Source organism: Myotis daubentonii, chromosome 3 (assembly GCF_963259705.1).
Source record: "Myotis daubentonii chromosome 3, mMyoDau2.1, whole genome shotgun sequence".
NCBI lineage: Eukaryota > Metazoa > Chordata > Mammalia > Chiroptera > Vespertilionidae > Myotis > Myotis daubentonii.
Window position 1 is genome coordinate 206,245,952 of NC_081842.1, and position 27,201 is coordinate 206,273,152.

The window sequence follows — 27,201 nt, forward strand, 5'->3', positions numbered from 1 at the left end:
GCTCAGTGAATGTGTGTACAGCAAATAAACGGGGGCTACGGAGAGTGCCTCAGCCTGGCTGATGATTCCCCGGTGGACGGTGAGGAGACCGAGGCAGCCGCCCCGTGTGTGTGCACCCACGCCCCAGCCTGAGGGAGCAGTGGGGGCTGGTATCGGATTCCAGCTTGACCCCGAATGTCTAAGTTGAGGAACCACAGCTCACCCAGGTCCCCTATTGGGTCCAGGCACCAGCCAGTGGCCCCTTAGGGGCCGAGGGAAGAAGGCGGCGGGGAAGGGAGAAGGCAAGGGCGGGGAGAGAAACACAGAGACAGCCTGCGGTGCCGCACAAAGGGCAGTGGATGGAGGACGAGACACCAAGAGTTGTGAAGAGAAAGAGCATAGAAGGAGGAGGGGAGGGAGGGAGGGACACAGGGAAGGAGGAGGGAAGGAGGCGGAAGGCGAGGAGGAGTCAAGTTCAGAAGCAGTAGCGGCAGGAAGGGTGTGCAGGCAGTGGTGGGAAGAGCGGAGGGCCAGGCGGATCCCAGAGAGGCCTCTACCTACCAGGGCCCCAGCTCGGAGGAGGGGGAGCGGGGTGGGGAGGGGGGAGGAGGGTGGGCTGGGGTGATGAGGGGTCCCTAGAGAGGGCTGTCATGTGAGCTGTCCCAGCCTGAGGCACCAGCTGTGAGGGAGGGTGTGAGAGTGTGTGTGTGTGTGTCAGGGTGTGAGTGTGTGTTTTCAGGCCCAGGCAGGTATGGGAAGCAAACTGGGGTACCTTTTTTTTATTTTTCCTCCCTTCCCATTTGTATGCTTGAGAAGTGAGCTGAAAGATTGATTCCTACTTAATATGGCCTTCACTGGCAGGCTGGGGGTTGGTGCCACTCTGTTATTATTATTATTTTTTAAAGGCACCAGGTAAGGTTTTCTCCATCCATCCATCCATCCATCCACCCACCCACCACTCATCCATTGAGCACCTACTATGTGCCAGGTACCATGCTGGGACAGGTGTACCCAAACCACAAACATAATAAACTATTGGGCCCTGGCGGTGGCAGTCCGGAGAGGTGGCAGGGATCTACAGGGTCCTGAGTCTCAATGCTGGTTCCATAAACGAACATGCTCTGTGGCCTGGGCAAGCCCCTTTGCCTCTCTGAACCATTTCTCACTGGTCAACTGGGTGGCGGTTCCTGCTCCCCGGGCTTGGTGTGGGATTCGAGGATATCCTGTCTGGGCCAGAGAAGTGCTGGGTCTCTAATGTGCATTCTCAGGCACGGTGGCCTCCTAACCACCAGTATTGGCCATGGACCACCTTGCAACTCATCCCACCCCTGTGGGGATTCTTACAAAAGATGCTGAGCGTCCGAAGGCGGTCAACTCGGCCTGGGATGTGGTCCTAACCCCATCTCCCAGTCCCCTTGTGGGTCCTCACAGCCAGTCCTCAGCTGCCCCCTTCACACCCACACCCTCTGCGCAGCGGGGTCTCCTTGTCTCTCTCCAGCGTGAGCTCCTGGTGGCAGAGGCCGCTTCAGGTACCCCTCTGCTCAGGCCCAGCAACAGGCCTGGCTGGCAGGGGCTCCAGCTATCTCCGGAGGGGCTGGTCCAGGGGCTGAGAGTCAGACCCTCTTCTGCCTGGTGCTCCTGGGGATGGGAAGAGGCTGCTGCTATTCCCAAGGGCCCAAAACCCACTTCCTCAGATCCTACCCCCGCCTGCGGGAGCTTCGGGGACTCTCCTCACTCAGGAGGTAGGGAGTGGGGTCAGGGGGATCTGGGAGGCAGGGAAAGGGAATGAGCATCCCAGCTGTGCGGAGAACTGGCCTGACATGTTTGAGAGCCTCCGTTTCCTCAGCTGTAAGCCAGGAGGGTGACTTTGTGGCGGTGGGTGGGGAAGGGCATGGTCTTCGCCTTAGCCTGATGCCAATTCCAAGGTGTGGCTAGTGGTGGGTGGTTCTTTAGACACTATCTCTTAGGGCCGGCCCCCTCCCCATTCCTTAGAGGCCCCAGGCCATCCTACGTAAACCATTTGGCAAATGAAGTTTCAAGACAATAGCCCGAGCCCGTGCTGGTACTCCCCCGCGGCAGGCAGACACGAGTCTGGCTGCCACCTCTGCTGCAGTCTAGCTTTGGGCCTTGACACTCCAAGCCTCAAATGGGGAACAAAATACCACCACCAGGCCATCATGTCCCAGGCACCCCTATAGGCCGGGGTGGCCCAGTTCTTGCTAAGGCCAGCAAGGCCCCCCATCCCCCTTCCCTTTTCCCCAAGCTGGATTCTGGGGGACAGAGGGCTCTACTCTCCCCTGGGATGTGACATTCACCAGCATCACTTCTGGTCCCATCTGCAGCGTGCCTCCCCGCCCCCCAACCCAGTCAGCTAATCCCCACAAAGCCCAGCGCAGGGCCCGGCATGACAAGCAGGCCCGCACGGCCCACACTCCACCAGGCGTGCTCGGAGGGGCTGAGGCGGGATTCGGAGCGGCTGTCATTCTCTCGGTCCGCTCCTCTAATTGGATTCCCAACACGCAGAGGTCAGCAGAAACGCTGGGGAGAGGAGAATCAAAGGGAAGGGGCATCCACAGATAAAGGGAGGCATTCTTTCCCAGCCACAAAGCCTGCAGCGTGAGGGGTGGGAGGGGACCCTGGTGAAGGGCTGCCCATCGGGAGGGGGAAGGGGCAGGGAGAGCCCGAGCAGGCGGCAGAGGCTGGCGGGCCTGCTTCCTCCAGCCTGGTGCTTCCCCACCTCTGCTTACAGGCCATCCTGCCCCCTGTGGGGCCTGGGCATCCTGCAGGGCCTGGCCTCTGACTCCCCCCCCCTGCTCTGGGAGGCATTCCTGAAACACAGCGGGAAGGCTCAGGAGTCAGTTGGCCCAGGATCCTGCTCCTGGCTTGCCACCTGCTGCCCCTGTGAGATTCAGACAAGTCTCTGCAGTACCCGGCCTCAGTTTCCTCCTCTGTGGGATGAGGATAATACCAGCTGCCACAGAGAGCAGTGACCAGGACGAAATGAGGTGAGGTTGGCCAAGTGCTTAGAGCACAGGTCCAGTGCACGATAGGGATGCACAGCTCGTGTGTGTGTGTGTGTGTGTGTGTGTGTGTGTGTGTGTGATCTGCAGGCCCACACTGCCCACAGCTCCTTCCTTCTAGAAGCATCACAGTGCTCTGCGGGCCTGTCCACGGCCGACCGTGCTCTGGGGTTTTGTGTAGACAGAAGCCTCTCTCCCCAGGAAGGAGGCGAAAGCGCTGCATAAACGTAACTCCCGGACAGATGTGCGAGGAATGCCAATCCCCGGGCTGGGCGGGGCTTTGCCATCACATCTTCACCACCCTGTCCTCTTGGGCAGACCAGAAACCACAGGCTTGAGGAGTGAAGGGCAATGCCCAAGGCCACAGGAATAGAAAACAGCGGAGCAACCCGACCACAGTCCAGTGCCCCCACCGCACCCCTCCAGGGCCCCCTGTACTTTCTGGTGAATAATGAGCAGGCTTGTGTGTGCGTGCTGTGCACACAGCCGGCAGGGGAGGTGGGCGGGGCGGGGCCTCGCTGTAAACTGGACCGGTTTGCCCGAAGAATCGCTGACTTTGGTTCATGAAAGAGACGCAGAGAGGAGCTCAAAGGGAATTTCTGAGAAACAGAAAATCAATGGCCTGACATCCTGCCCCCCAGAGAGTGTGTGTGTGCGTACGTGTGTATCACACACACAAACACACACTCCACTAGTTGATCCAGTGCACGCGTGCGCACACACGCATGCTCATAAATACCCATTTGCAAGTGCATGTCCATATGGCTCGATACAATATACAGGCATACCACGAATATATACACTCTGGCGATCTCCTTGTGGGGCGGGAATACACACACAGGCACACACACCCCTATGTGACCCAGGACACGTGTACCCAAGGACATAGACTGACCCCCCCCCCCCCCGGATGGATGTACTTGTTTGTTGCGAAACATGTGCTCCTTTATAGGTACTGGTCCAACTGATCTACTACATGCATGAGTATGCTTCTCCCTGCACACATGTGTGCTGGGACACGTCAGACAAACACAGGAGCACACAAATACAGGACAGTAATGACTTGCAGCAGGCTCCAGGGTGACCTGCATGGGCGAGGGCAGGTGCACGCCCTACCCTGAAATGTATGGGCAGGCTCATATATTCAGAGATACCTCAACCGCACTCACGATGCTGGGTCAGTGGGCACACCTGTGCACATACAGGCACACAAACACACTCCCAGCAGGCCCAGCTCGCACTCTCAGTCCTAATGGGGCCAGCGCACATACACACGCATGCGTGCGGGGGATGCTCTGCACTGACCGAGCACACGTGTGCATGCACATCCCTCCGGGCCTCCAGGGAGCTCCCACAGACAGACAGCTCTGACAGCAGGGTGTGGGGGGAGGGCAGCCCAGGGCCCGGGTTGCCAGGGATACGGATCTGGGGCTCCCAAAGCTGTGCAGCCTGCCCAGGCAGCGCAAAAAGGCCAGCGACCACTCTTAGGTCTTTAAAATGTTGTTAATCAGATGGTGACGTCTTTAAGAGAGGAAACTCGAGTCTGATTTCCTGGAAGAAGCCAGGGTAACATGAAGCCCTGGGCCCAGGTTTTGCTGGGGACACAGAGTCAGAAGTGGGAAATAGCTCTGACTGGCCCCAAACCCCACCCAGCCCTCTGCTCAGGTTCTACCAGACAATGGGGGTTATGAGGCCTGGAGCAAGCCACTTGCTCTCTCTGAACTTTTTCTTCATCTGCAAAAGGGGAGGGTAACTACACTGAATATTTAGGTAGCAATTTCCAGGCTACAAATAGCACTGACACACACCACGTGCTGGGTGCTGTGCCAACTCTTTACTTTCATTATCTCATTGAGTCCTCACATTCCATTTACACCCATTTTACAGATGAGGAAGATCAAGGCTTCAGGAAGTGAGTCACCTATTCAGCGTCATGTAGGTAGTAAAGGTCAGAACCAATATTTGAACGTAAGTGGCCGGTTCTTACTTATCTCACTAAACCTTCCTGCCTTGGGGCGAATGGGGTGTGGCAGGCAACATGGGGTCCTTACTCTCATGCCAGATGGTCATAACTGCCTACTGGCCTCACGAGAGAGGGCCTGTGAGGACGAGTCAGAATAGCAATAGAGGCTGTTAGTGCATAACGGTCAATACAGATAGTGACACTGAGTTCCAGCTGTGGGAGTGGCCGGGAGGTCCTCTGCCAGGGTCCCAGGGCAAAGGGGTGCAGAGCCCAAATTTGGACCCAGGCACCCTGACTCTGAGTGGCTCCTGTGCTGCTCAATAAAAGCACCCTGTCTGGTTAAAACAGTGCCATTCCACGAGCACATATTAGGTACCTGCTGTGTGCCCAGGCCACACGGGCCAGCTCTCCAGCTCTGCAGGGCACTGGGCTGGTGCCCCCACCTGCAGAAACAGTCCTTCCTGGATCAGGAGCACCCCTCCCCTCCCATCGTCTCCTCCTGCTTCTGAGCTCTCTGAACTCCCCTGAGCCTCCCCAAACCCTCTGAAGCAGGGACTGCCGGCCCCATTTAACAATGAGGAAATGGAGGCTCAGAGAAAGGACCCAACAGAGTAAGTCAGGCAGCGAGTCAGGCTCTGAACCCGAAACCAGGAGACTCAGCACGTGACTGCCTCCTTCCCTCTCCTCCAGCTCTGCACAGACCCGGGCACACAGCGGGTTCCCACAAGCTCCTGGGGAGAGAAATGGCCTAGACTGCGGCTCGCGAGCCACATGCGGCTCTTTGGCCCCTTGCGTATGGCTCTTCCACAAAATACCGACTTCTGCGCATGGGCCACGAAGTTTCAATCGCACTGTACATGCGCACCCGCACGTGGTATTTTGTGGAAGAGCCATACTCAAGGGGCCAAAGAGCCGCATGCGGCTCGTGAGCCGCAGTTTGCCGACCACTGGCCTAGACCACTGTGCAGGGAGGGCACACACTGTCAGGCCAGCACAGGCAAGGGAGCCGGGGCTGAAACTACGTTTGGTAAAACATGGGTAAGACTGAAAGATGCTTTCTGAGCCCCAGCTCCAAGGAGGATTTGAGATCTTCCAGGAGACACTGAGTATCAACAATAAGGACCCTCCTTCTATGCCAGCGGTTCTCAACCTGTGGGTCGCGACCCCTTTGGGGGTCAAATGGCCCTTTCACAGGGGTCGCCTAAGACCATCGGGAAACACATATATAATTACATATTGTTTTTGTGATTAGTCACTATGCTTTAATTATGTTCAATTTGTAACAATGAAATTGGGGGTCACCACAACATGAGGAAATGTATTAAAGGGTCGCGTGAAGGTTGAGAACCACTGTTTTAGAGGGACCGCTGGCTGCAGGGTAGAGACCAGACTGTAGGGGGCAGGAGGGAAGCAGGGCAGACATGTCCAGTAGGAGGCGGGTTATGTGAGTCTGGACTTCAGAGAAGAGGTCTGGTCTGGAGATAAGCCCAGAGTGGGCGTGTGAAGCCATGGGCCTGCACCGAACTGTCCAGAGAGAGAGAGAGAGAGAGAGAGAGAGAGAGAGAGAGAGAGAGAGAGAGAGGAGGCCAGAGAGAGAGAGAGGAGGCCAAGGACTCAGCACTGGGTCCGCCGAGGTGGAGAAGAGGGAGATGAGCAGGAACCCCGAGAGGCCGCAGGGACACCAGGGAGTGCTGTCCCGGAAGATGCAGCGGTCACTTTGTCAGATGCCTGGGAAGTGACCAGTGGGTTGGCAACGTGCCATCACTGTGGCCTTGGTTATAAGCAGTTTTAGTGGAGTGATGGGCAGAGGCCTGTTAGGAATGATTTAAGAAATCCTGGAATAGGAATCAGCAGCAAGGGGACCAGGAGGGTCAGGGCTGGGGTGTCAGGATCAAACCAACCTAGTGACCCAGTTCTAATCCCAGCTCTGACCTCCTGGTGATGAGCCTGGAGGAGCTCACTTCATCTCGCTGAGCCTCAACTTCCACATCTGAGGAATGGGGGTAATACTCCAGGTATGTCCTAGGTCAGTGGTCGGCAAACTCATCAGTCAACAGAGCCAAATATCAACAGTACAACGACTGAAATTTCTTTTGAGAGCCAAATTTTTTAAACTTAAACTATATAGGTAGGTACATTGTTATTAACTTAATTAGGGTACTCCGAAGGCTTAGGAAGAGCAACACTCAAGGGGCCAAAGAGCCGCATGTGGCTCTCGAGCCGCAGTTTGCCGACCACTGTCCTAGGTTGTTGAGGAGTGAGATAATGGTTGTGAAAGACACAAACATATTTTAAAAAATATGTTTTTATTGATTTTAGAGAGAGAGGAAAGGAGAGGGAGAGAGAGAAACTGCGATTGGCTGCCTCCTGCACACTCCCTACTGAGGATCAAGCCTGCAACCCGGCATGTGCCCTGACCGGAATCGAACCAGTGACCTTTTGTTGCATGGGACTATGCTCAATCAACTGAGCTACTTCAGCTGGGCTGAAAAAAAGTTTTCCTAACGATGAAACACTGCACAAATATTCCAGAGGGAAGAGGGCAGATTTGGTCTTTCATTTCTGGCTCCACCATCCCTTAGCTGTGTGATCTTGGGCTGGTTACTTAACCTCTCTGAGCCTCTACTTTCCCTTTTATAACATGAGAATAATAGCCATAACCAACTTCTGGGGATTGTAAGGATTCCGGAAACTATTACACACCAAGTCTAGGGCATAAAACCAGGTGCCCAGTGAGCACGCAGCCCACCTGCCCCTTCCTCCCTGGCTGGCTCTGCTATTCACAAGTGAAGTCCAGAGGAAGATGCAGGGGGGTGGGGCAGGACCCTGACCCAGGGCTGGGTCCCCAGATAAGCCACTTCATCTATCACCTTTGGGCCTCAGTTTCCATAACTGTGACGTTGGCGATCAGCAGCCTCAGGCCCCGTTGCTGGGAATGTGGGGTAGGGGGTACAGAGAGGATAAGAGACTAAACTCACGTGCTATGTCTGGGAGCCAGTGAAATAGGAGTGACTGTGCACTTGGGCTCTCACTTTGGCCTGTGGGTTGGTTGGGTTGCCATGATCAGGAAACAAATCCCTGTGATTAAAACAACAGTCATCCAACCTCCACGGGGCTCCGTGGAGAGACTGGGAAGGCCCGGAGCAAGAGCGAAGGGCCCGAGATACCAAACAGGGTGGGGTCCCAAAGCCAGCTCACTCCTCAGGGGGACCCCTGCCCTCCCCCTCCTCCCCCAGCCACTTCATCTACATGGTTGTCAGGGGCTGGTTCACATCCCGCCAAACCCACCCACACACCACTCCTCTGCACACAAGCCCCGCACTCTCTGCTGTGAGGACCTCCGTCCCGGGGCAGCCCATCCCTTCCCACCCAGGATGGACTCTCAAGGGGACGCCGAGCTTCATCCCTGCGGAGGTGGCGGCAGAGGGGGGAGAGCGGTCATCGCAGAGATGACCAGGGGCCCCACCGAGAGCCCAGGCCTCAGAGGCCGGCGCACCGGGTTCCAGTCCCGGCTCTGCCCTGACGTCCACGGGGGCCCTGGGAAATCAGGTCCTCTCTCAGCGTCACTCTCCTTGTCTCTGAAAGGTCGATGACAATCTTCGCTTGTGTGGGCATCCTTCAGATCAAAGTACCTCACAGGGTGAGCCCAAAGCTATACACATGCAGCCCCTGAGCGTTTCTGGAACGAGGCAGGGTGTGAGTAAATAAACACTGTACATATGTAAGACATTATCATTACAAATGGCATTTCCACCCCGAGCTATGCAAACAAAACAAAAACAGTATGGTATATGTAACGTGCAGAATTCTCATTAGGGCTTCAGGAGGCCCGAGGTCTGATGTCAGCTCTGTACCTGACAAGGTGAATGAACCCGGGGAAGTCACCCCGCCCTTCCCTGCCCCAAAGCAGGGGTCAGGGGTTGGTTTTAGAGGGGCTTTGCCAATTCTGCCAGTGAAGAATTAACCATAGAACGTCCTTCCTCCCTCCTCCCCAAGGAAGGCAGTGTGGGTGGGGGAACTCAGGCTTTGCCAGGCAGGTCTTGGTACAATCCTCTTGGCCGCTGTGTGGCCCTGGGCAGCTCCCTCTCCCTCTCTGGGCCTCAGTTCCTCCTCTGAGGTGAAAGTTCATACCTGGAGGCTGGAGGAGGGGGAACGGAGGGAAGCAGCGGGAGGGGGGCTGAAGACAAAGGGCCCCAGGAAGGGGGTGCCCCAGCAGGGTGGGTGGAGCCCAGAGTGGGGCCTGTGGGGACTGAGCCAGCTGCCGCAGAGCAATGAAAATCTCTTAACCACACAGAATTGTTAACGGCTCCCAAATCCTGTTGTACCACGGGCTTAGAAAGGCTTAAACTGTTAAATGCATAAACTTCCTCATTAAACGGGCCTCTCTGCCAGATCCCGAGGCCCAGCCAGATGAAAAGGCAGCAGCTGGAGGGAGGGGGAACCTCCCCAGCTGTTTATAGTCCTGCCAGAGGGCTCCGGAGCCAACCTGCGGCCCTCGGCCTGCTGCGCTCGGGGTCTGAGGCCAGGCTGGGGCTGAGAGAGGACAGTGCAGGGGCTGCAAAGTCAGCGGGCCTGAGTTCAAATCCCACCCCTTCCTGTGTCACGTGGGACAAGCTGCTTACCCTCTCGGAGCTTCGGCTTCCTCTTTGATAAAATGGGAGTGATGATACCTAACCCCGGGGGTGACTGAGAGCCACTGAGACCTGGAGTACTGAGTCCATGAGTACTGAGTTCCTGCCACAGAGCCTTTCCGGCCCCTCCAAGGAGCAGAAGAAATCAGAAGTGGGGGCGTGAGAGCACACAGCTGCCTTGGACACCTACGAGGGGTGTCGCCATGGCCCCCAGTCTGTTTCCTAATCTGACAAGGTTACTGTGCAAAGGAAGCACGAGCTGAGCACAGGTAAATGTTGTGTGGGGGTGGGGGACCCTTCTCTCTGGCCAGAGGTCAGCCAGGGATGGGTGGGCCTCCTTCCTGGGGGCCTGTGTCCCCTGAGCACAAGGAGGGACTTCCCCACTGCTGAGCCTTTGCTCTGGGACCCTCGCCATCCTGCCGAACATGCCCCGCTATGAAAGCAATTCATCCTTCAAGGCTCAGCCGCAGGCCTCTCTTCTCTCCTAGGCCATCCCTGTGGTTGCCCCCTGGGTGGCCCCCCTTCCTTTGAAGTCCCACCGTCCTGCCGGTGAGCCCCTCGCTGGTTATCTGCCAGACTCTTCCTGTACACCCTCTCAGGGGCGCCTCGGTAATCCAGGCGGCGGGCAGGGCAGAGTCCACTCAGGCTCTGGCCCGCTCCTGGTCAGTCAGCTGTCCCAGCGAGTTGGAGGAAGCCAGGGGCACCTTCTGCCTCTGCTGCTTACCGGCTGTGTGGCTTTGGGCAGCTTGCTGACCCTCTCTGGACCTCAGTCTCATCGTTCGTGAAATGCAGCTAATCATAACAGCAGAAGGTTCAATGAGGTCATGGAGCAGAGCACCTAACACGGGCCTGGGCACAGGAGGTCCCTGTCGCCCCAGCCCTGGCCCTCCGCAAGCCTCTCAGACTTCCTTTCAGCCTCTGCCTCACTCGGCCCTTCGACAGCCTGGAACTAGAGCCCTGTGGCCCCTCCACTCTTCTGCCTCCGCCAAGAACACGTCTCCTCCACTCCTGGCCCCAGATGGCTGTATTTTGTCTGGGGGTCAGCCACAGGCCAGGGTTTAAAGGAAATCAGTTGTGCCCCAGCCTGTACGGCTCAGTTGGTTGGGTGTCATCCTGTACCCTGAAAGGTTGCGGGTTTGACTGCCGGTTAGGGCACTTGCCCAGTTGTGGGCTCTGGGTAGGGGGCGTGCAGGAGGCGGCCAATCAATGATTCTCTCTCACATCGATGTTTTTCTCTCTCTGTCTACCTCTCCCTTCCTCTCTCTCTAAAAATCAATGAAAATATTTTTTAAAAATCTGTTTCATTTGTGACCATCTTTTTTTCTGAACTAATTCCTGCTCTCAGTTTCTCCCATCCTCCAACGCCCTGGGGAAATGGCTCCTCCTCCAGAAGTCCCAGCTCTCCCTCATCTCCCTCCTAAGGGCCCAAGGCTATGGATAGGGCTGTCTCTCCCACCCCAGACTGGGAGCTCCACGAAGGCAAGAAGGCTTTCCCTCATCTCGGCAGCTCCCACATCGGGCCCAGGGACGGGTGGTGCACAGTAGATGCCTGGGAGTGTTGTTGGAGTGAAAAATGAAGGAGCTGTGATGAGGATCTAGAGCCAAAATTATCTCCTGCTGAGACTCCTGAGGGAATATGAAGACCAGAGAGGAAGAATCACCCCGTGTCTTCAGAGCCCTCAATGAGCTGACTCCAAGAGAGAGGGCTGCGGCAATTCCCCCGCCCTTCCCAGGAGCACCCACCCTGGCTGCCCGGGGGCCTTTGCACCTCCTCCTCTCCTGTCTAACTCCCGCTTCTCACTCAGCTTCCACTTGAACAGCCCCCTTCCCGGAAGCCTACAAGTGACCACTGCGGTCCTGGCTGACACGCCCCTGGATGGGTCGGGTGCCTTTGTCCACCTTCACTGTCAACATCTGTCAACATCTCTAGACTGGTGGTCCTTCAGGGCAGAGGCCATGACTGATCTCTCCAAGGACCCGACTCCCTGGCACAGGACGGGCACTCAATGTGTGTTAGCTTCCTGGTCCTCTACGAGCCATCACCAGCCACTCTGAGGAGCAAAAAGCCAGAAGCTGCTGCTCAGTGAATGTCTGCTGGCCGGGTGGACAGACAGGAGGACCAATGGATGGACAGATGGATGGATAACTGTGAACAAGAACAGATTCTTTGAGAGAATCTAGGAAAGGGGAAAGGAGGGGGGGTACCTCCCATTTTTAAGAGCAATAGCTGAGTGCACTGGCCAGGGTCCCCGCCCAATCCCCTTCCCCAAAGGCTAGCCTGTGTGGTCTCAGCCCTGGCCCGAGCCTGGGGGCCTGGAGGGAGCGTCATCACCCCTTCTCCTCCCCCAGCTGGGCCTCCCCACCCTGCCCTGGAAGACAAGCTGCAGAACTTTCCGTGGGAGGGGTCTGGGCCTCTCCTCCCACCCAGCATTCCACCCTTCACACCCTTTCCCCAGCCAGTGCAGGCCCTGCCAGCTGGCGGCTCCCTCCTCCTCACCCCGAGGCTGGCCGCACCCCACCCCCACAGACTCGCCAGACACATCTGGGCCACCGGTCCAGCCTCGAGGTGGGAAGGGCTGAAGCTGAGAACAGGGTGGAAAGGAGGCTGCCCTGAGGGCCCTGAGAGGACCCCTGGTCCCCCCATCCCTTGGCTGAGGAAGCACAGGATTCTGGGAGAAAACGAGAAAATAAAGCCACAGGCATACTGTCCCTTGCTGGTGAGCAGGCAGGGGAACAGGCCCGCTGGAAGCCCGCTGCCAGGAGGGTGATGCAGCCCAGGCTTTCTGCAGCTAAGCTGGCAATGTGTGTCAAGAGCGCTAAAAGAGTACGTATCCCTTAACCCCACAATTCCACACCCGGAGACACATCCTATGCAAATACCAGCAGCAGTGCAAAAAGACAGCGGGACAAGGACGCCCAGACCAGCTAGCCATCCCCGATAGTTCAGGTGGAAAAAACTGCAAGCGAGGTTCATGTCGACCAGAGAGGACTGGTAAGTTCCGGGGCACTACACTGTGGAATTCTAAGAGCCTCCCCAAACGATACTGTAGATCTAACATGACATGAACAATGTCCATAAAATATTAATAAGTTGAAAAATCCTTATGTACTTTTAGCAGGAACCCATTTTTCCTCTTACAAAAAGGTCAATATGTATAAATGCACATAAATGCGCCTAGAAGGGTCTACCCCAGTCCGTTAACAGTGGTTTTTATCAGACTTTAATGTGATTTAGACTTTCTCCTTTTTGGTGATCAGTAATTTCTAAAGATTCTACCAATAGCCCGCATTGTGATAAGGGGAAGTTATTTTTTCCTCAAAACGAAAGCTCTTCAGGGAAAAAGAAACATTTGCAGGCAAAAGACAATGTTGATCAAGGTCCTTTTTCTTGTTTTTACAACACTCCTCTAGGTATTTTCTCATTTACTCTGCACCGCAGCCCTTCTGTCTGTCCTGTTTCACAGATGAGAAAACAAAGGCTGCGGGAGGGCCAGTGCTTGCCCAAGGTCACACAGCTAGCCAAAGGCAGAGCTGGGGGGGGGGGGGGGCAGTGAAACCAGGTTCGAAAGGCCCAGGCCAAGGAGAGGCCGTGGGTAGGGGAGAGAGTAAGGCTGGGGCTGCCAAGCAGGGCAGGGGGGAGGAGAGGGAGAGGCTGGGAGAAGCCAGCAGCTGGGAGCTGGGAAGTCTGAGCTGGAGCCAGAAGATCAATATGTGTGCGCACCTTCCCTCACCCCTGCCCACCCCCCTCCACTGGCTCAGTGCCCCCCTCCCAGGCCAAACTATTAAAAACCCCATTACGGCCCATGGTATCACAGCCGTGAATCATGCTCACAGTGGAACTGCCTCTGGTTTATTATAGATGCGGGGCTGCCAGTGGGAGGGAGGAGGCAGGGCCCCCAACAGAGTGGCCAGGCCGGGGCTCCCGACGGGCAGGGGCAAGTAGGGGCGCAGGGAGGAAAGGAGAGACCAAGGGATATAAGGATGCGAACACAAACTTGGAGAAACTGAGGCAGGGACACATTCACAATCAAACCCGTAAATATCCGGAAAGAGGTAGGAAAACAGGTTTGGGTGGGAACAGCTGCTGCGAGAAGGAACTCCAGGGCCACCCTCCTGCCACCCCCGGCAGAACTGCTGGTGGCAAGGCCCTTTGGGGACTGTGATCCTGAGGAGGTCGGGGACTGGAGCAGGGGAAGGGGCAGAGTTCTTCTGAAGGAAGGCCCAGGAACCCCTCCCCGGCAGCTGTATGCCCAGTGCAGGCCCAGGCTGAACACTCAATAGACAGTGAATAGATGGATGAAAAGGGGAAAGTGGTGGCCTAGCCCCTGCACCCAGGAGGTCACACAGCACCCACCAAACATGCTCTATCTTGTCACACCTCAGGGCCTTTATCCATTCGGTTCCTCGACCAACAATTCTCCTTTCACCCATCCAACTCCTACTTACTCTTCAAGGCCCAATCCAAATACCACCTCCTCCTTGAAGCCACCTTAGATCCCCCCATCAGAAAAGATGCCTTCTTCCTCACGACCTCAAAGCACTTTGCCTGGATGGAGCTCATTTCTGGGAGGGTTGTGCTCGGCCCTTTTCCCCTGCGTCTGGGTCCTCTGCTCATCCAGCAGTCCCTTAAGGCCAAGCCCTGAGTCCCAGGCACTCTCCTCCAGCTTTCCCAGGTGCCCCGTCAGCTCAAATGACACGGCCTCCAAGGAGTCTTCCTGAGTCACCTGACTGAAGCGGATCTTCCTTTTGATCTCTACTGTTGCACCCTATTTTTTCTCCCGGTCACACATTACAGTCTTTATTCAGTTTGTTCATTAACGTTTCCCCTCACCATCTTCCCTTTTTTGCCCACCCAGCCTAAAAATTCCGGGAGGGCAACGAATGTCTGGGTCTTGTCCACATCTGTATTTCGCAGCACGGGCATGGGCCTAGCTCCTGGGAGGTGCTCGGTAAGTATCTGTTAGAGGGCTAACTGGTACACAGAGGGTACACACTGCATGCTTGTTGAATGGTGATCGGCTTCTCCAGGCCCCTCTCCTTCTCATTGTGCCCTGCACACTGTAGGCACCCAGGACGCTGGGCCGATTGACTCAATTAGTTCTGTAAACCACTCCGTCCACTGGGACCTCCCACCAATCCTACCAGCCACCAATGCCTACCTCTGGCCCCTCCCACAAGGACTCCTATCCCCATCTGCCAATAAGACTTTATCCAGCCTTATTTCCTCTAATTCGTACTAACAAAGCAATGGATTTTTCCTATCAAATTACGTTTCAACATTAAATGGATTTTTCCCATCAAATTATGCTTCAATATTAAACATTAAATCACCCTCCCAGAGATTCGGCTAATGTCCCCTCTCATCCCTTAGGGTGGACGCTCCCTGGGGTGGTGGTGGGGGACTGGGACTGTGGTCATCACCTGGCAAAGATGCGTTATCACATCGTGTGTCTGAGCTCATGGTCCTGTTACAGAAGCATCAGAGCTGCTTGTTTTAAAATGCTGATTCCTGGCCCCACCTCAGAGCCACAGAACCAGACCTGGGGGAGAGGTCTGTACCAGACCCAGGAATGTGCATTTTAACAAACTTCCTAATGAATTCTGAGGCATAGCAAAGGCTGAGAATCCCTAAGCCAGAGGATGAGAAAGCACTTTGCCAACATCTCAGATGTGAGCTGTAATCACCATTCCTACCCATCCCGGGCCAGCGGGGCCCGTGCCTGCGGGACTTGGGTGGGAGCAGCCCCATATCTGGGTGGCTGCAGCAGATGCCACCGCAGCAGCTGGTGTCCTTCTGGATCCCTGAGCTCATTAATCACACCCTGACTGGCCTCTGCTCACACCCGGAGGCTGGCTGGGCCTGGGCCTTGGGCAGGCTGTAGGTCCAGGAGGAAGCGGGGAGTGGGAAGGAGCCAGGTCTGGGTGCACACCCAGTCCCCAGCATTACCTTGGATCCTCACTACTTGCAAGAAGTCCAGATTCAGAGGAGCTGCCTGTGACAGGCAACCTCTATGATGGACCCCAATAACCCCACCTCCTGGCATTCACATCCAGCGAACTCAGTCCCCTGGAGTGTGAGCTGAATTTGGTGACTCGCTTCCAATGAAGTGACTATGGCAGAAGTAGTGTCACTTTTAAGATGAGGTTTATGAAAAGACTGTGGCTTCTCTCCTAGGTACTCCCTCAGACTCTCTTGGATCCCTCGTTCTGGGGTAAGCCACGACACCGACACATGTGCAAGGACCCTGTGGTGACGAACTGAAGCTGACAAACAATCACGTGAGTGAAATGGAAGCAGACCCCTCCCCAGTCCAGCTTTCAGATAAACCTGCAGCCCCAAGCCCACAGCCTGATTGCAACCTCAGAAGCAACTGAGCCACAGGCCCCCAACTAAGTCACAACTGGATTCCTGACCTTTAGAAACTGTGAGGTAGTAAATATTTACTGTTTTAAGCTGCTAAATTTGGGGGTAACTTGTTATGCAGCAATAGATAACTAGTACACCTCCCCTCTAGGCACCCTTCTAGTGACAGTTCTTCCTACATCCTTCCTGGAGTCCTTAGCCTCCGCCACAGCAAACAGTTTACTTGTCCCCCTAATGGGCCATGCTGATTCATGTCGCCAGGTCTTTTGTCATGCAAATCCATCCTCTAGATGGCCTGGGCCACCCAGTCAGCATATCTCTCTCCCAAGATTCCCAGTGTCAATGTCACCTCCCCTGTGAAGCCTTCCCTCATTTTTTTATGCCCATCGCAGCCTGAGCAGTTCCTATTAAAGCAAGTCTAAAGCACTGCCTCCCTTATTCACTTACTAGAGGCCCGGTGCATGGATTTGCGCACCAGGGGGGGGGGGGGGTTGGTCCCTCAGCCTGGCCTGCACCTTCTTGCGACTTGGGACCCCTCGGGGGATGTCAGAGAGCCGGTTTTGTACAGGCCAGGCCGAGGGACCCTGCCAATGCACGAATCCTCTCATATGCATATAAGATCTTTGGTTAATCTCTTTCTGCCCTCCCTCCTCCCCTTTTCCCTCTGAGATTCATCAGTCTGTTCCATGTTTCCATGCCTGTGGTTTCTGCTCCTGCGCTAAGTGTCTGCCACCTGGTGGTAAGTGCGTGTCATAGCTACTGGCCGGTCGGCTGGTCGGCTGGTTGCTTAGGCTTTTTATATATATAGATAGTCTGTCTCACTTGTGAGCTACTGGAGGACAGGGCCCAGCCGGATTCTTCTCTGTCTTACCTGATGCTTAGCACAAGCCCTGACACAGAGCAGGTGCAAGGAAGGTTTGGTGAGTGAATAAACAACAAGCAATGTGTGACTGATTCTATCCCCCCAGGTCCCACCATCTCCTAAGGCTGCACAATTTCACATTCAGGAATAGACACCCAGGTCTGTTATCTGCCCCCAAGAAACTGGCCTTTCTCCCAACTTCCCCATTTCTGTTCCAGGACCATCACCTCCCTGCAAGCTGGAATTCCCTGCTCCCTTTGATTCCTCTCCCTCCTCCCTTTCCTGCCTGTGTCTGCATCTCATCCAATTCACTGTCAAACATCTCCTGACTCCACTGCTCCTCTTTCCAGCACCGTGGACGCCTTCGCGGCAACAGCTTCCTCTCAGGCCGCTGTTTCTGTCTCCTGTACCTCCATTTACCCTCCCAGGGACCTTTAAAATGCCCAGAAGGCGGGAGTGGCGGGACTGTGGAGATGGTGGATGTGACAGCATTTTATGGAGGTAAAAATCATGGCAACCACCCCAGGCTAAACATTCACTGGCTCTCCAGGGCCTCTGGAATAGGGTCCAAACTCTTAGTCTGGCATTTGGAGCACCGCAGGGTCCGATTCCAATGGGAAGTCAAGAGGACAAGGCACAAATAGACTTCACATCTCCGATACCCGCACCATCACCATCACAGCTCACCTGGCCGAGTACCTGCACCAGATTCTTCTCTGTCTCACCTGATGCTTAGCACAAGGTCCGACACAGAGCAGGTGCAAGGAAGGTTTGATGAAGGCTGGGCTTTGTATACATCATCTCAGTTAGTTAGCATTTATTAAGCTCTGACTGTGTACTAGAAGCCGTAATAAATGCTTTATAGGTCTTACGTTGTTGAATCCTCACACCCCCCATATGAAAGAGGGTTTCACACTCGGCCCAGGACAAACAGCTAATAGCTTTGAACCCAAGTCCGTCCACCTTCACAGCCTCTTACCACCATGCGGGACCGCTCACAAACTTCCTATATTTACAGCCCAGGAAGGTTGTACACTGTGCCACAGGCAAACACCACCTGTACTACTGTTTGTCAATGTTTTCCCTTAAATTAACTTAAGCGGAATAGTATAGACACTCAGAGTATGGACACCAGATCTGGTTGGAGGGGCAGTTTGGAATCCCACTACCTGGGTGTCAGATGCCTGGCTCCTCCACTCTCTATGTGAGAGTAAGGCTCTCTGCCTCAATTTCTTAAAATAAAAAGGCACTTCCCCTCACAGGGTTCTTATGAGGATTAAGTGAGTTAGACATGTCCGGTGGCCAGCACACAGTCAAAGTGGTGACCAGGAGGCCGGGTCCACAGTGGGACTGTACTTCCCATCTCTCTGCACTGGAAGTAACCACGTGACTTGCGTTGTGGCTGGAGTGCACGGAGTGATGCGGGGGTCACTTCGGGCTGGAGCCGGTGAACCAGTTTACCATTTTCCACACTTGCTCCTCTTGCCCTGGTGATTGTGACACCCCAAACGGAGGCACCTCCATCTGGTTGGCTCCCAGAGGGAGGAATCCCAAGCTGAACCCCGATGGACATGGAACGTGAGTGAGAAATAAACTTCTATTGTTTTGTTACTTCAGCATCGCCTGGCCTATACTGGCTGATACAAAAGAAGCTCAATAAATGTTCACTTATAAATGTGATGACCTACACATTTTCTTAAGAAGGAAACTATATCACTTTTGTATATGAAGAAATAGAGCACCGCTTAGCATCAGATAAGATCTGTATAATTATTAAAACGAGAAACATCCTCATGCGACTAAAATCATCTTGCAACACCTCCTCCCGCCCGAACCCTCCGTAGTACCTACAAGTACCACCATCAAGAAATGCTGTTTAGCCCCGTCAGCGTGGCTCAGTGGTTGGGCATCAACCTATGAACCAGGAGGTCATGGTTTGACTCTTGGTCAGGGCGCATGCCCAGGTCGCAGGCTCAATCCCCAGTGTGCGGCATGCAGGAGGCAGCCGATCAATGATTCTCTCTCATCATTGATGTATCTATCTCTCTCTCCCTCTCTCCTCTCTGAAAACAATAAAAATATATTTAAAAATGCTGTTCAAATGCCTCTAAGAAGCTACACCATGGATACAGATTGGGAAAGCCTTGCCAGAGTGCCTCCTGGTCAGCTTCAGGTCCCCGCCCTTGCCAGCCTGACTCTCCAGCCACCAGGCCCGGTACCCACTCGGCGCGTTGGCAGGGGCACCTGTCCCGCTGCGGCCCTTACCTCGGCAGACGGTGCCATTCTCCACGGCCTCGAAGCCCGCTTTGCACATGCAGCGCCCGATGGGCACCAGCCACTCGCCGTCCCCGTTACAGTAGAGTTTGATGGGCACGTCCACCTCCTCAGCATTGGCGATGCAGCTGCCCCGGGCGGCCACCAGCGAAGTGCTCTCGGCCCCTGACAGCGTCTCCTGGAAGATGGCGCCGTTCTGGATGATGCGGGGGCACTTGCGGTAGAAGACGCGCACAGCGATGAGGGACATGCAGCCGCCATAGTCCTGGAAGGCCAGGTAGAAGCCGCTGCGGGACACGGGCCCGAAGCTCCTCACCTCGGTGTTGATCTTCATGACGCGGCCGCCCAGGTCCACCTGGGAGAAGCTCTCGTCGGCCGCGATGGTGTCCACCTTCACCCACGGGTTCTCCATCCAGTTGGGGAAGGTCTTGGTGGCCGAGTCGAAGTCGGCCTCATAGTAGTAGAGGTTGAAGGTCTCCTTGCAGGAGCCGGGCACACTGGGGATGCTGCTGCAGTCCCGCACCGAGAACTTCATCTCCACGTGGATGCGGTGGGCGCCGCGGCGCCGGATGAACTTGGTCCGGAGCCAGTTGTTCTGGCTCGATTCAAATACATTGCATACCTGGTAGGTGCGGATCGTGTTCATGTTCTCATCGTAGCCACTCACCTCTTCCCACTGTGGGGGAAATGCTGGTCAGGTGGGGGAGGTAGGGGCTGAGCCCAAGGGAGCACCCAAAGAGGCAAGACACAGACCCCACCTGAGGGAATCCCCCAATCTGAAGGGGGGTAGACACGACCCCTAGTATATGGGGTCTCCTAGTCTGATGGGGAGGCACAGACTCTACCTTAGGGATCTTCTACTTTGGTGATGGAGAGCTGATCCCTCCCATCACAGAACTCCCTAACGGAGGGGGAGGCATGGCCTTGGCCTTAGGAATTCTTCAGTCTGTGAGGGAGGCATGCCGCTCTGATGGGAAGGGCACATACTCTGCTCTTGGTATTCCCCAGGGGTTCACTGAGAGCAGACAGAGCTTTGTGCTTGGGGAGCTACCAGTCTGATGGGGAGACAATTCTGCCCGTTGGAAATTCCCTGCCTGACCAGGGAGACACAGTCTGTGCCCCTGGGGGCTCCCCGTCTGATGGAAGAAGAGCCCTTACCTCTGTGACTGGGAAGACAGGACCCTACCCTGTTCTGGGTCCATAAGAGACTTAGATGGTGCCTGGGGGGAGACCTCCCACCCGTGCTGCCTGGGGCAGGTGCGTCCGCATCCTCACTGGGCCAGGCCTGGGCTCCCCCAGCCAGCGGAGCGTTCCCAGGCCTCCTGCTGGAGGGGCCGAGTTGGGCCATGGAGAGTTGGAACTGGGAGGGCACGGGACCCGTACTCTCTCCTCACAGACCCTCAAAGGCCAAGCCCCTGGCACGGCTGAGCCTGGGCGCTCACGTTTGTGCCCTCCTCACGCACCCTCTCGTCTTCTCTCCATCCTTCTGGAACCTCTCGCAGCAGGCTCTCCGTCTGGCTGCAGTGTCTGCGTTCACGGGGGACCATCTGCCTGGCAAGGGCTGGGCACCCTCAGCCCTCTTGGTCTGGTCTCCCTACCCCGTGGACCTGAGAGCTTGCTGAGGGTAGCTACTGTTCCCCCCCTTCTCTTGTGTCCCCTTGGTGGTGGGCTGGCTTTACCCAGCATAGGCCCACAAGGGTAAACCCCAAGGAACCCACACGCAGAATACCCTCACCCACCCCGTGGGCCCAGGAGCTGGGAGCTGGTAGGGTTTCGTTTCTTTGTCATGTTTCTTACCCGTGGTGCGTGTGGTCATCCCCATTTTACAGATGAGGGAGTAGAGACCAGAGCAGTGAGGTCCCCTGACCCAGGTCACACGGACCCAGACCCATTCACCTGCTTGCCCAGACTGCCTCGAGACACGAGGACCCGACAGTGCCCTGGGTTTTGTCCCAGCTCTGCTAACTTGATGGGTGGCCTTGGGCAAGTCACTTCCCCTCTCTGGGCCTGTTTCCCCAACTGCCAAATATGACTACGACGGGCGTGGGAGAATTGTCGCATTCCAGTGGGCGTCCTTTGTCCGGTCTCCCTGTGATCGTCTGGGCCAGGTCTGCACAGGGGGGAGCGGTAGCAGCTGCCCTGGGGAGGGACGATGCAATGCAGGGCGCGCGTGTGTGGGGAAGGCCGAGCTGAAGCCTGCTGGCCCAGCCTCTACTTCAGTGGCGGCTCTGAAGCTCCTTATATTGTGTTTAAATTTTTTTTTCTTCCCTTTTTGGTGGCACCATGTGACAAAGTCAGCCCCTTGTTACAACCACTGCTCTTCTTCAGAACTTAATTAGAGCACTTAATTAGAGCACTCTGCCTTTCTCCCCTCTCTCTAATTAACATGCGGAGGCCCTGCAGCCTAAACACCCCAAATAATTGCGTCCGGGGGCCCTGCAGCCCAGCCTGGCCTCATTACTGGCAGGGTGGGGCTGTGGGCCCCGCCGCTTTCGCAGATGGAAAACTGGTGACAAGAAAGAGCCACAGAAAGAAGCCTGACCCGGGGCCCTGCCTATTGAGAGCGCAGGCCTTTCGGGGGGCGGGGCGGGCAGGGATGGGATCTGCAGCTCCATGGGCAGCAGCTGAGCCCCAGCATAGAAGCTGGGGGGGGGGGGAAGGGATGGGCTGTGGGAGCCCAGAACCTTCCCCAGAGGCCAGAGGGATGAGGAGGGAACGGTATTAGAACTGATGACGGTGACAGTGACGATGGTGACATTTATTCTAGCTCCTCGCTATCGGGAGCCCACTCTGGGCCAAGCCCTGTGCCAGCGACTCTGCAGGGAAAGCTCAGAGTCCTGTGAGGAAGGCATTGTTATCCCCACATTAGAGACGAGGAAGCGTAAGTTCAGAGAGGTTGCGGCACTGGCCCCACATCGCCCCTTGCGAGTGGCAGAGCTGGGAGAGAATTGCAGGAGGCTCACCCCACAGCCTGTATGCGAGGGCTGGGCTGGCTGGTGCGGGGAGAAAGAGGAATCTGAGCTTGTGCCTGGCCTTGCCCCTGGGGAGCCTGCAGACTACATGGGCTCAGATCACCGATCACAAGGTGTGAAGCGCTCAGGGAGGGGGAGCCTTGTTATAGGGACCCCGAAAGGGGGCCCAGAGGATTCGATATAAACCTGAGCCCCACCCCTTCTAGCTGTAGGGCCCCTGTCAAGTGGCTACACCTCTCTGAGCCTCGGTTTCCTCACGTGTAAAATGGAGGTGGTTCCTTCCCTTGGGAGTGGAGATGTGTGAAAAGGTGCTTGACACAGTACCTGACACACACTGGGTGCTGACGTAATGACAGTTCACTCTCCTCATGTGCAAAAGGGGGTAGTGCAAGCCCCTACTTCTGAGGATTCCATGGGACAGCTTAATGCATCCAGTATGTTGTCATGGTAACCGGGCTCCACCAATGGTAGAGGTCCCGGTGGGTGGGGCCATGAGAGGCTTGGCCCTGGGTTCTGAAGGAGGGGAAAGGGGCTGGACTGTGAGGGGGCATCCAGGCCCTACAGCAAAACCCAAGGTGTCCTGGGGGACCAGGCAGGGTTTGGGGACCACTGACTCACCCCTGATGGAGGATGCACGATCCAGCCGAGCTCCGCGGTCGCTGTGGTTGAATCCATCAGCGTTTCTGTGGAGAGAGCGAGGAGTCAGCACCCAGTGCACCGAACAGACTTACATTGGCCCCTTTCAAGCATCCACTCAACAGAGACATCCTGATGCCTATTCTGCACCAGGCCCTGTGCTGGTGCCCCGACGAGACAACAATGAACGGGAAGACCCGACTGTGGAACAGGTCACAGTCTGGTCATGGAAACGAGGCATGAATACAACTAGCTCTGAGGGAGCAGCTGGAGAGACCGAGAGTCACAGCTGGATCTTTCATGCCACCTCGCTCAGTGCGAGTGGGTGAGAGGCCTGTTAGCTAGCGGCCATGCTCCCCGAGGTGCCCAAGGCAGACATCACCAATCAATCCCCACGCGCCGTGGCTGCACGATGCGTCTCACCACAGCGCCACCAGGAAACTCACACCCACCATTTCAGATCCTATCCCTGGTGCAGCCCAACCACCTCGTTCTATACATAGGGCAACTGAGGCACAAAGAAGGGGGGAGACTTCGTAAGGATCACACAGGGACCTGCCTCCTCCCCGGTTTGAGGGTCTGGGGGATTTAGAGTGAGGAGAGTGGGGGCAGGGTGCCCAGTGTCCAGGCTGCTCTGAAGGTCGAAATGGGAGTGACAAGGTCTTGAACTAGGGCTGGGACACTGAGGATGGAAGGTGGGAAACAGGGGAAGCATTTAGCCAGAGGTGACCCCAGTCAGACCAGCAAACTGACAAGGGAGGGTGCAGCAGTGTCCCATGACCACCAGTGGCTTGTGTTTTTGGCCGTTGTGTCCCTTTGCACTGGGGGCTGGCGATGGGGGGTGGGGGGGGGGTGCCAGGGACGGTGGAGTCCAGTGCCAAGGGCGCCTTTTGATGGCAAATTAGAGGGAAGTTCTATTGTGCTGCTTTGGAGCTGAAAAGGGGGTTCCTTTTCACACTCCGAATGCTACAGATTTTTCTTCCTGGAGAGAACAAGGGCTGAACTTTTAACCTGTTTTCTCTCGTCGGCCTCAGCCAGGGACGCGCCAAGCCGGGCTCCCCGCCTGGGCCCGAGGAACAGCTGCTAGGAGCCGTGTCAAACAAGGGAGAGGAGAGGCTGCTTGGGATGAGAAAGGGGTCGGGGTGCAAGCCCGCCCAGCAGGTGGCCCCACCCCTTGGCTGCATTCCTGGGCTGGCCCGGAGGCCAAGCTCTAGAAGATTCCACAGCCCAGAGGAGGGACTGTGGACCGACATCCTCACTGTACGGGTGGAAACTCAGGCCCAGGGCGGGCAAATGACTTACCGAAGCCATACACTAAAGGCTGGTGCTCAGCCCCTGGACTCCCACTACCCCCTCTGCCTCCCACATCTGGACCAGCTTGGGGAAGAGCTCAGGGCTGGAAGTCAAGGGCAGCCCGGGTCACAGTCAGGAATGGCCTAAGAGGGAGTGGGAAGTTCGCAGATCCCCTCAGAGGATGCGAAAGGCAGGTACCTGCTGCTCTCCCTTCTCCCCAGGCCGGTTCTGGGCTTGGCCTGGCAGTCCATCTCTGTGAAAGGTGCTCCCCTCGGGGCTGTGGCAGGAGGGGCATGGGTGAGACCCCCCCCACCCAGACTTCGCTTGGCCTTTTGCTTTTCAATGTTGACACGTCCCTCCACCCTCTGAAAAAAGGGGATGGGAGGTCGAGACTTCGATCCTAATTAACCCGCTCTGCCACCTACTTGCTTTGTAACCTTGGACCCGTACCCTTTCTGAGCCTCGGTCTCTTCACCTGGAGAGCAGCCATGATACCTCTGGGTGAGGACAGGAGGACTGAATCTAAGGGGAGTGTATTAGCTCGGAGCCCTGCACAAAGCAGGTCCTCTGAGTGGCAGCTACTCCTTCGTAGGTGGAGTGTGGTGCTTCTGGGTGACCTTGTGCCTGCACACACACCGTTTCGTGGGGGCTCATTAGGTGGCCCCTGAAAAATAAAGGTGAGTATAAAAGGCTCCAGCTTAGACTACCACCCCCCCCCCCCCCCGAGACTGTGCTTGCCAGCATCTGACAAACATCAGCCTTTCGCTGATGGGCACAGCCTCTGGGGAGCCCGCCCCGGTCTGCCCGATGCTGCTTTCCTGGGACAGCAGGAGTTTCCTTTGTTCCTCTCAAACCAAGCACAGAAGTCAAACTCAGTTCCTCAGGGAACGGAATTAGGCGTTCTGGCCCCAGGAACCTGGGCGGGTTCAGGAAGCCAAGCCCTATTTTCATTGCCAGCACTTCTTTCCTTTCCCCCCAAACATCTCCCCTCTAATCCCAAAAATCTACAAAGGGAGACAACTCCTGCCTGAAGATTTGGAGGAGCCGGAGGCCCTCACCAACATTCTCACTACCGTGCCGAGAGAGTGTCGATATGGTCACAGATGGAAAAACGGAGGCTTCCAAAGGCTCAGGACTCACGCACGGTCACACATCTATTCCATTCATGAGCTATGCTCCAGCTGCACAGAACGGGTCGTGCACCCTCTCACCCCGGTCCCTCACGCCTCACACATACTGTTTCTTCCGATCTTCTCCCTCTCCATACCTTCTGTGCCCACTCTAATTCTCCTCATCCCTGAAGTCTCACCTCAGGGAACCTCCTCTGGGAAGTCCTCCTGAATCCGCCCCACCCCATGTCTCTGTCCCAGCACTTGCAGGTATCCGGAATGGGAACCACCCCTGTTTGCCAGGTTCTTCTAATGGTGGGTGCTAAGGTTCTGGTTCTGGGGTCCCCAGCACAGGGCCTAGCACACAGTAGGTCTTCCTCTATTATGTAGGAAATCCCCCCTCCCCACTCCTCCCAAACTGTAGGATCTGAACACATGCTAGTGTTCTGCTCCATCCGGACAACATTCATGACTTCAGCCATTTCCACCTACAACCTGTATTTATTTAGTTGCTATTTTTCTCCCAGTTGACTGTTTTCTTAAATGCATTTTAAAGAGGAAAAAGTAATCATTACTATAAAGGGAAAGTCAGCAACATTTGCCATAAAAAGAAGGAAAGTAAACACAAGATTATTATAATTAAAAATGCCTGCAAACTACCTAACGCCATTTCACTTCCCAAACTGCCTCTGAAGCGCTGGACATGTCCCCGACCCATCCCCACGGCGACAATGACAACCCCTCATGCAAGGGAAGCTGCTTTCACTGTACACAGAGGATGCATCGCCACACGATGTGACAAAGACGGCAATGTGGATGTGCCCAGTGCGCTGTGGGTGACAGGAACCGGGCGTGGAAAGCGAGGAAGAAAGTGCTCCGTTTAGGGACAGCTTCCGGGAGGAAGTGACGGAAGGGAGGCTTGAAGATTGAGTGAAAAGGAAGTCAGGCCCTGGCGGGGTATCACATGACTGCAGTATCCATCCATACACCAAAGGCTGCAGGTTCAGTTCCCAGTCAGGGCTCAGGGCACGTACCTAGGCTGTGGGTTTGATCCCTGGTTGGGGCACATATGGGAGGCCACCAATCAATGTTTCTCTCTCCCTCTCCCTTCCACTCTCTCTAAAATTCAATAAAAGCATATCCTCAGGTGAGGATTAAAAAAAAGAAGTCAGGAAAGGCTGAGTGGGAAAGGTAAGGTGAGCAGTAGCCTGGTTTGTGGGAAGGCGGGGCAGAGCCTGGTGAGAGCTGAGGGAAAAGCCTGGAGAGGTGGAGCTGGGCTGCCCAGTGAAGGCCAGCAGCTCTCCAAGGCCTCCTGTGGGACTAAGTCCCCCGGCCCACATCCTGGCCAGCCTCTCTAGTCCCCCCCACGCCCCCCTCCCCCCTCCCCCCCACACTGCCCTTTCACTTGCCTCCGGACACGCCCGCCTTGGCTAGCCCGAGGGAGATGTCCAGTTTCCAAGCCCTGGCTGCTCTAATGGATACACAAGAAAACGGAGGCTGTGTGCACAGAGGCTTAGCATCCAAGCAAAAGCCTGCAGCCACCAGCCCAGAATGCTTTCCCCAGTGGGAAGCAGGGTTCGGGCCATGGGAGCAGCTTCGGCCCGAGCGCAATGCACCCGCACCCCTCTCCTTCCTGGAGACTGCACAGAAGAAAGCAATCAGGAGGCCCTGATTGCACAAGCTGGGGAGGCCCCTCGGCCCCTCCGGCTATGTGTGAATGAGCAGTGTGCATTTCAGAAATATCTGAGCTAAAAGGGGAGACACACTGAAGTCGTTAGCGTTGGGCCCAACAGGAGGGTGTCTGTGCGGGCCCTACGCCGCCACCACCACCCCGTTCAGGCTGGGGTGGTTGGTTGCCCTCTGCTCCCTGGTCCACCCCTGATCAGCTCTGACGCCCTCTAGGGACACACTTCTCTGCACTAAAGACAGTATGTGAGAGTTATAAAGAGGCAAGTAAGTGCTTTCATTAGGCACCTAGTGTGTGCTCGGCTTTGAGCTGAGCACTCTAAATATCATTTCAGGTTATGACAACCTGGATGGAGGTATATATTATTAACCCCACTTGACAGATGAGGAAACTGAGGTCAGAGAGGTGAAG

General features: G+C 55.8%; 1 protein-coding gene across 5 annotated transcripts in view; it reads right to left on the reverse strand.

Moving 5' to 3' along the window:
* EPHB2 (EPH receptor B2) overlaps positions 1–27,201 on the reverse strand; it is a 180,390-nt gene that overhangs the window by 93,348 nt on the left and 59,841 nt on the right. For all 5 annotated transcript variants that reach the window (XM_059690879.1, XM_059690876.1, XM_059690874.1 and 2 more), the window contains exons 2-3: positions 22,684–22,748; positions 19,085–19,769 (exon numbers count right to left, since the gene is read on the reverse strand). In XM_059690879.1, the coding sequence (XP_059546862.1) occupies positions 19,085–19,769; positions 22,684–22,748 (750 nt within the window). The remainder of the gene's footprint in view (positions 1–19,084; positions 19,770–22,683; positions 22,749–27,201) is intronic.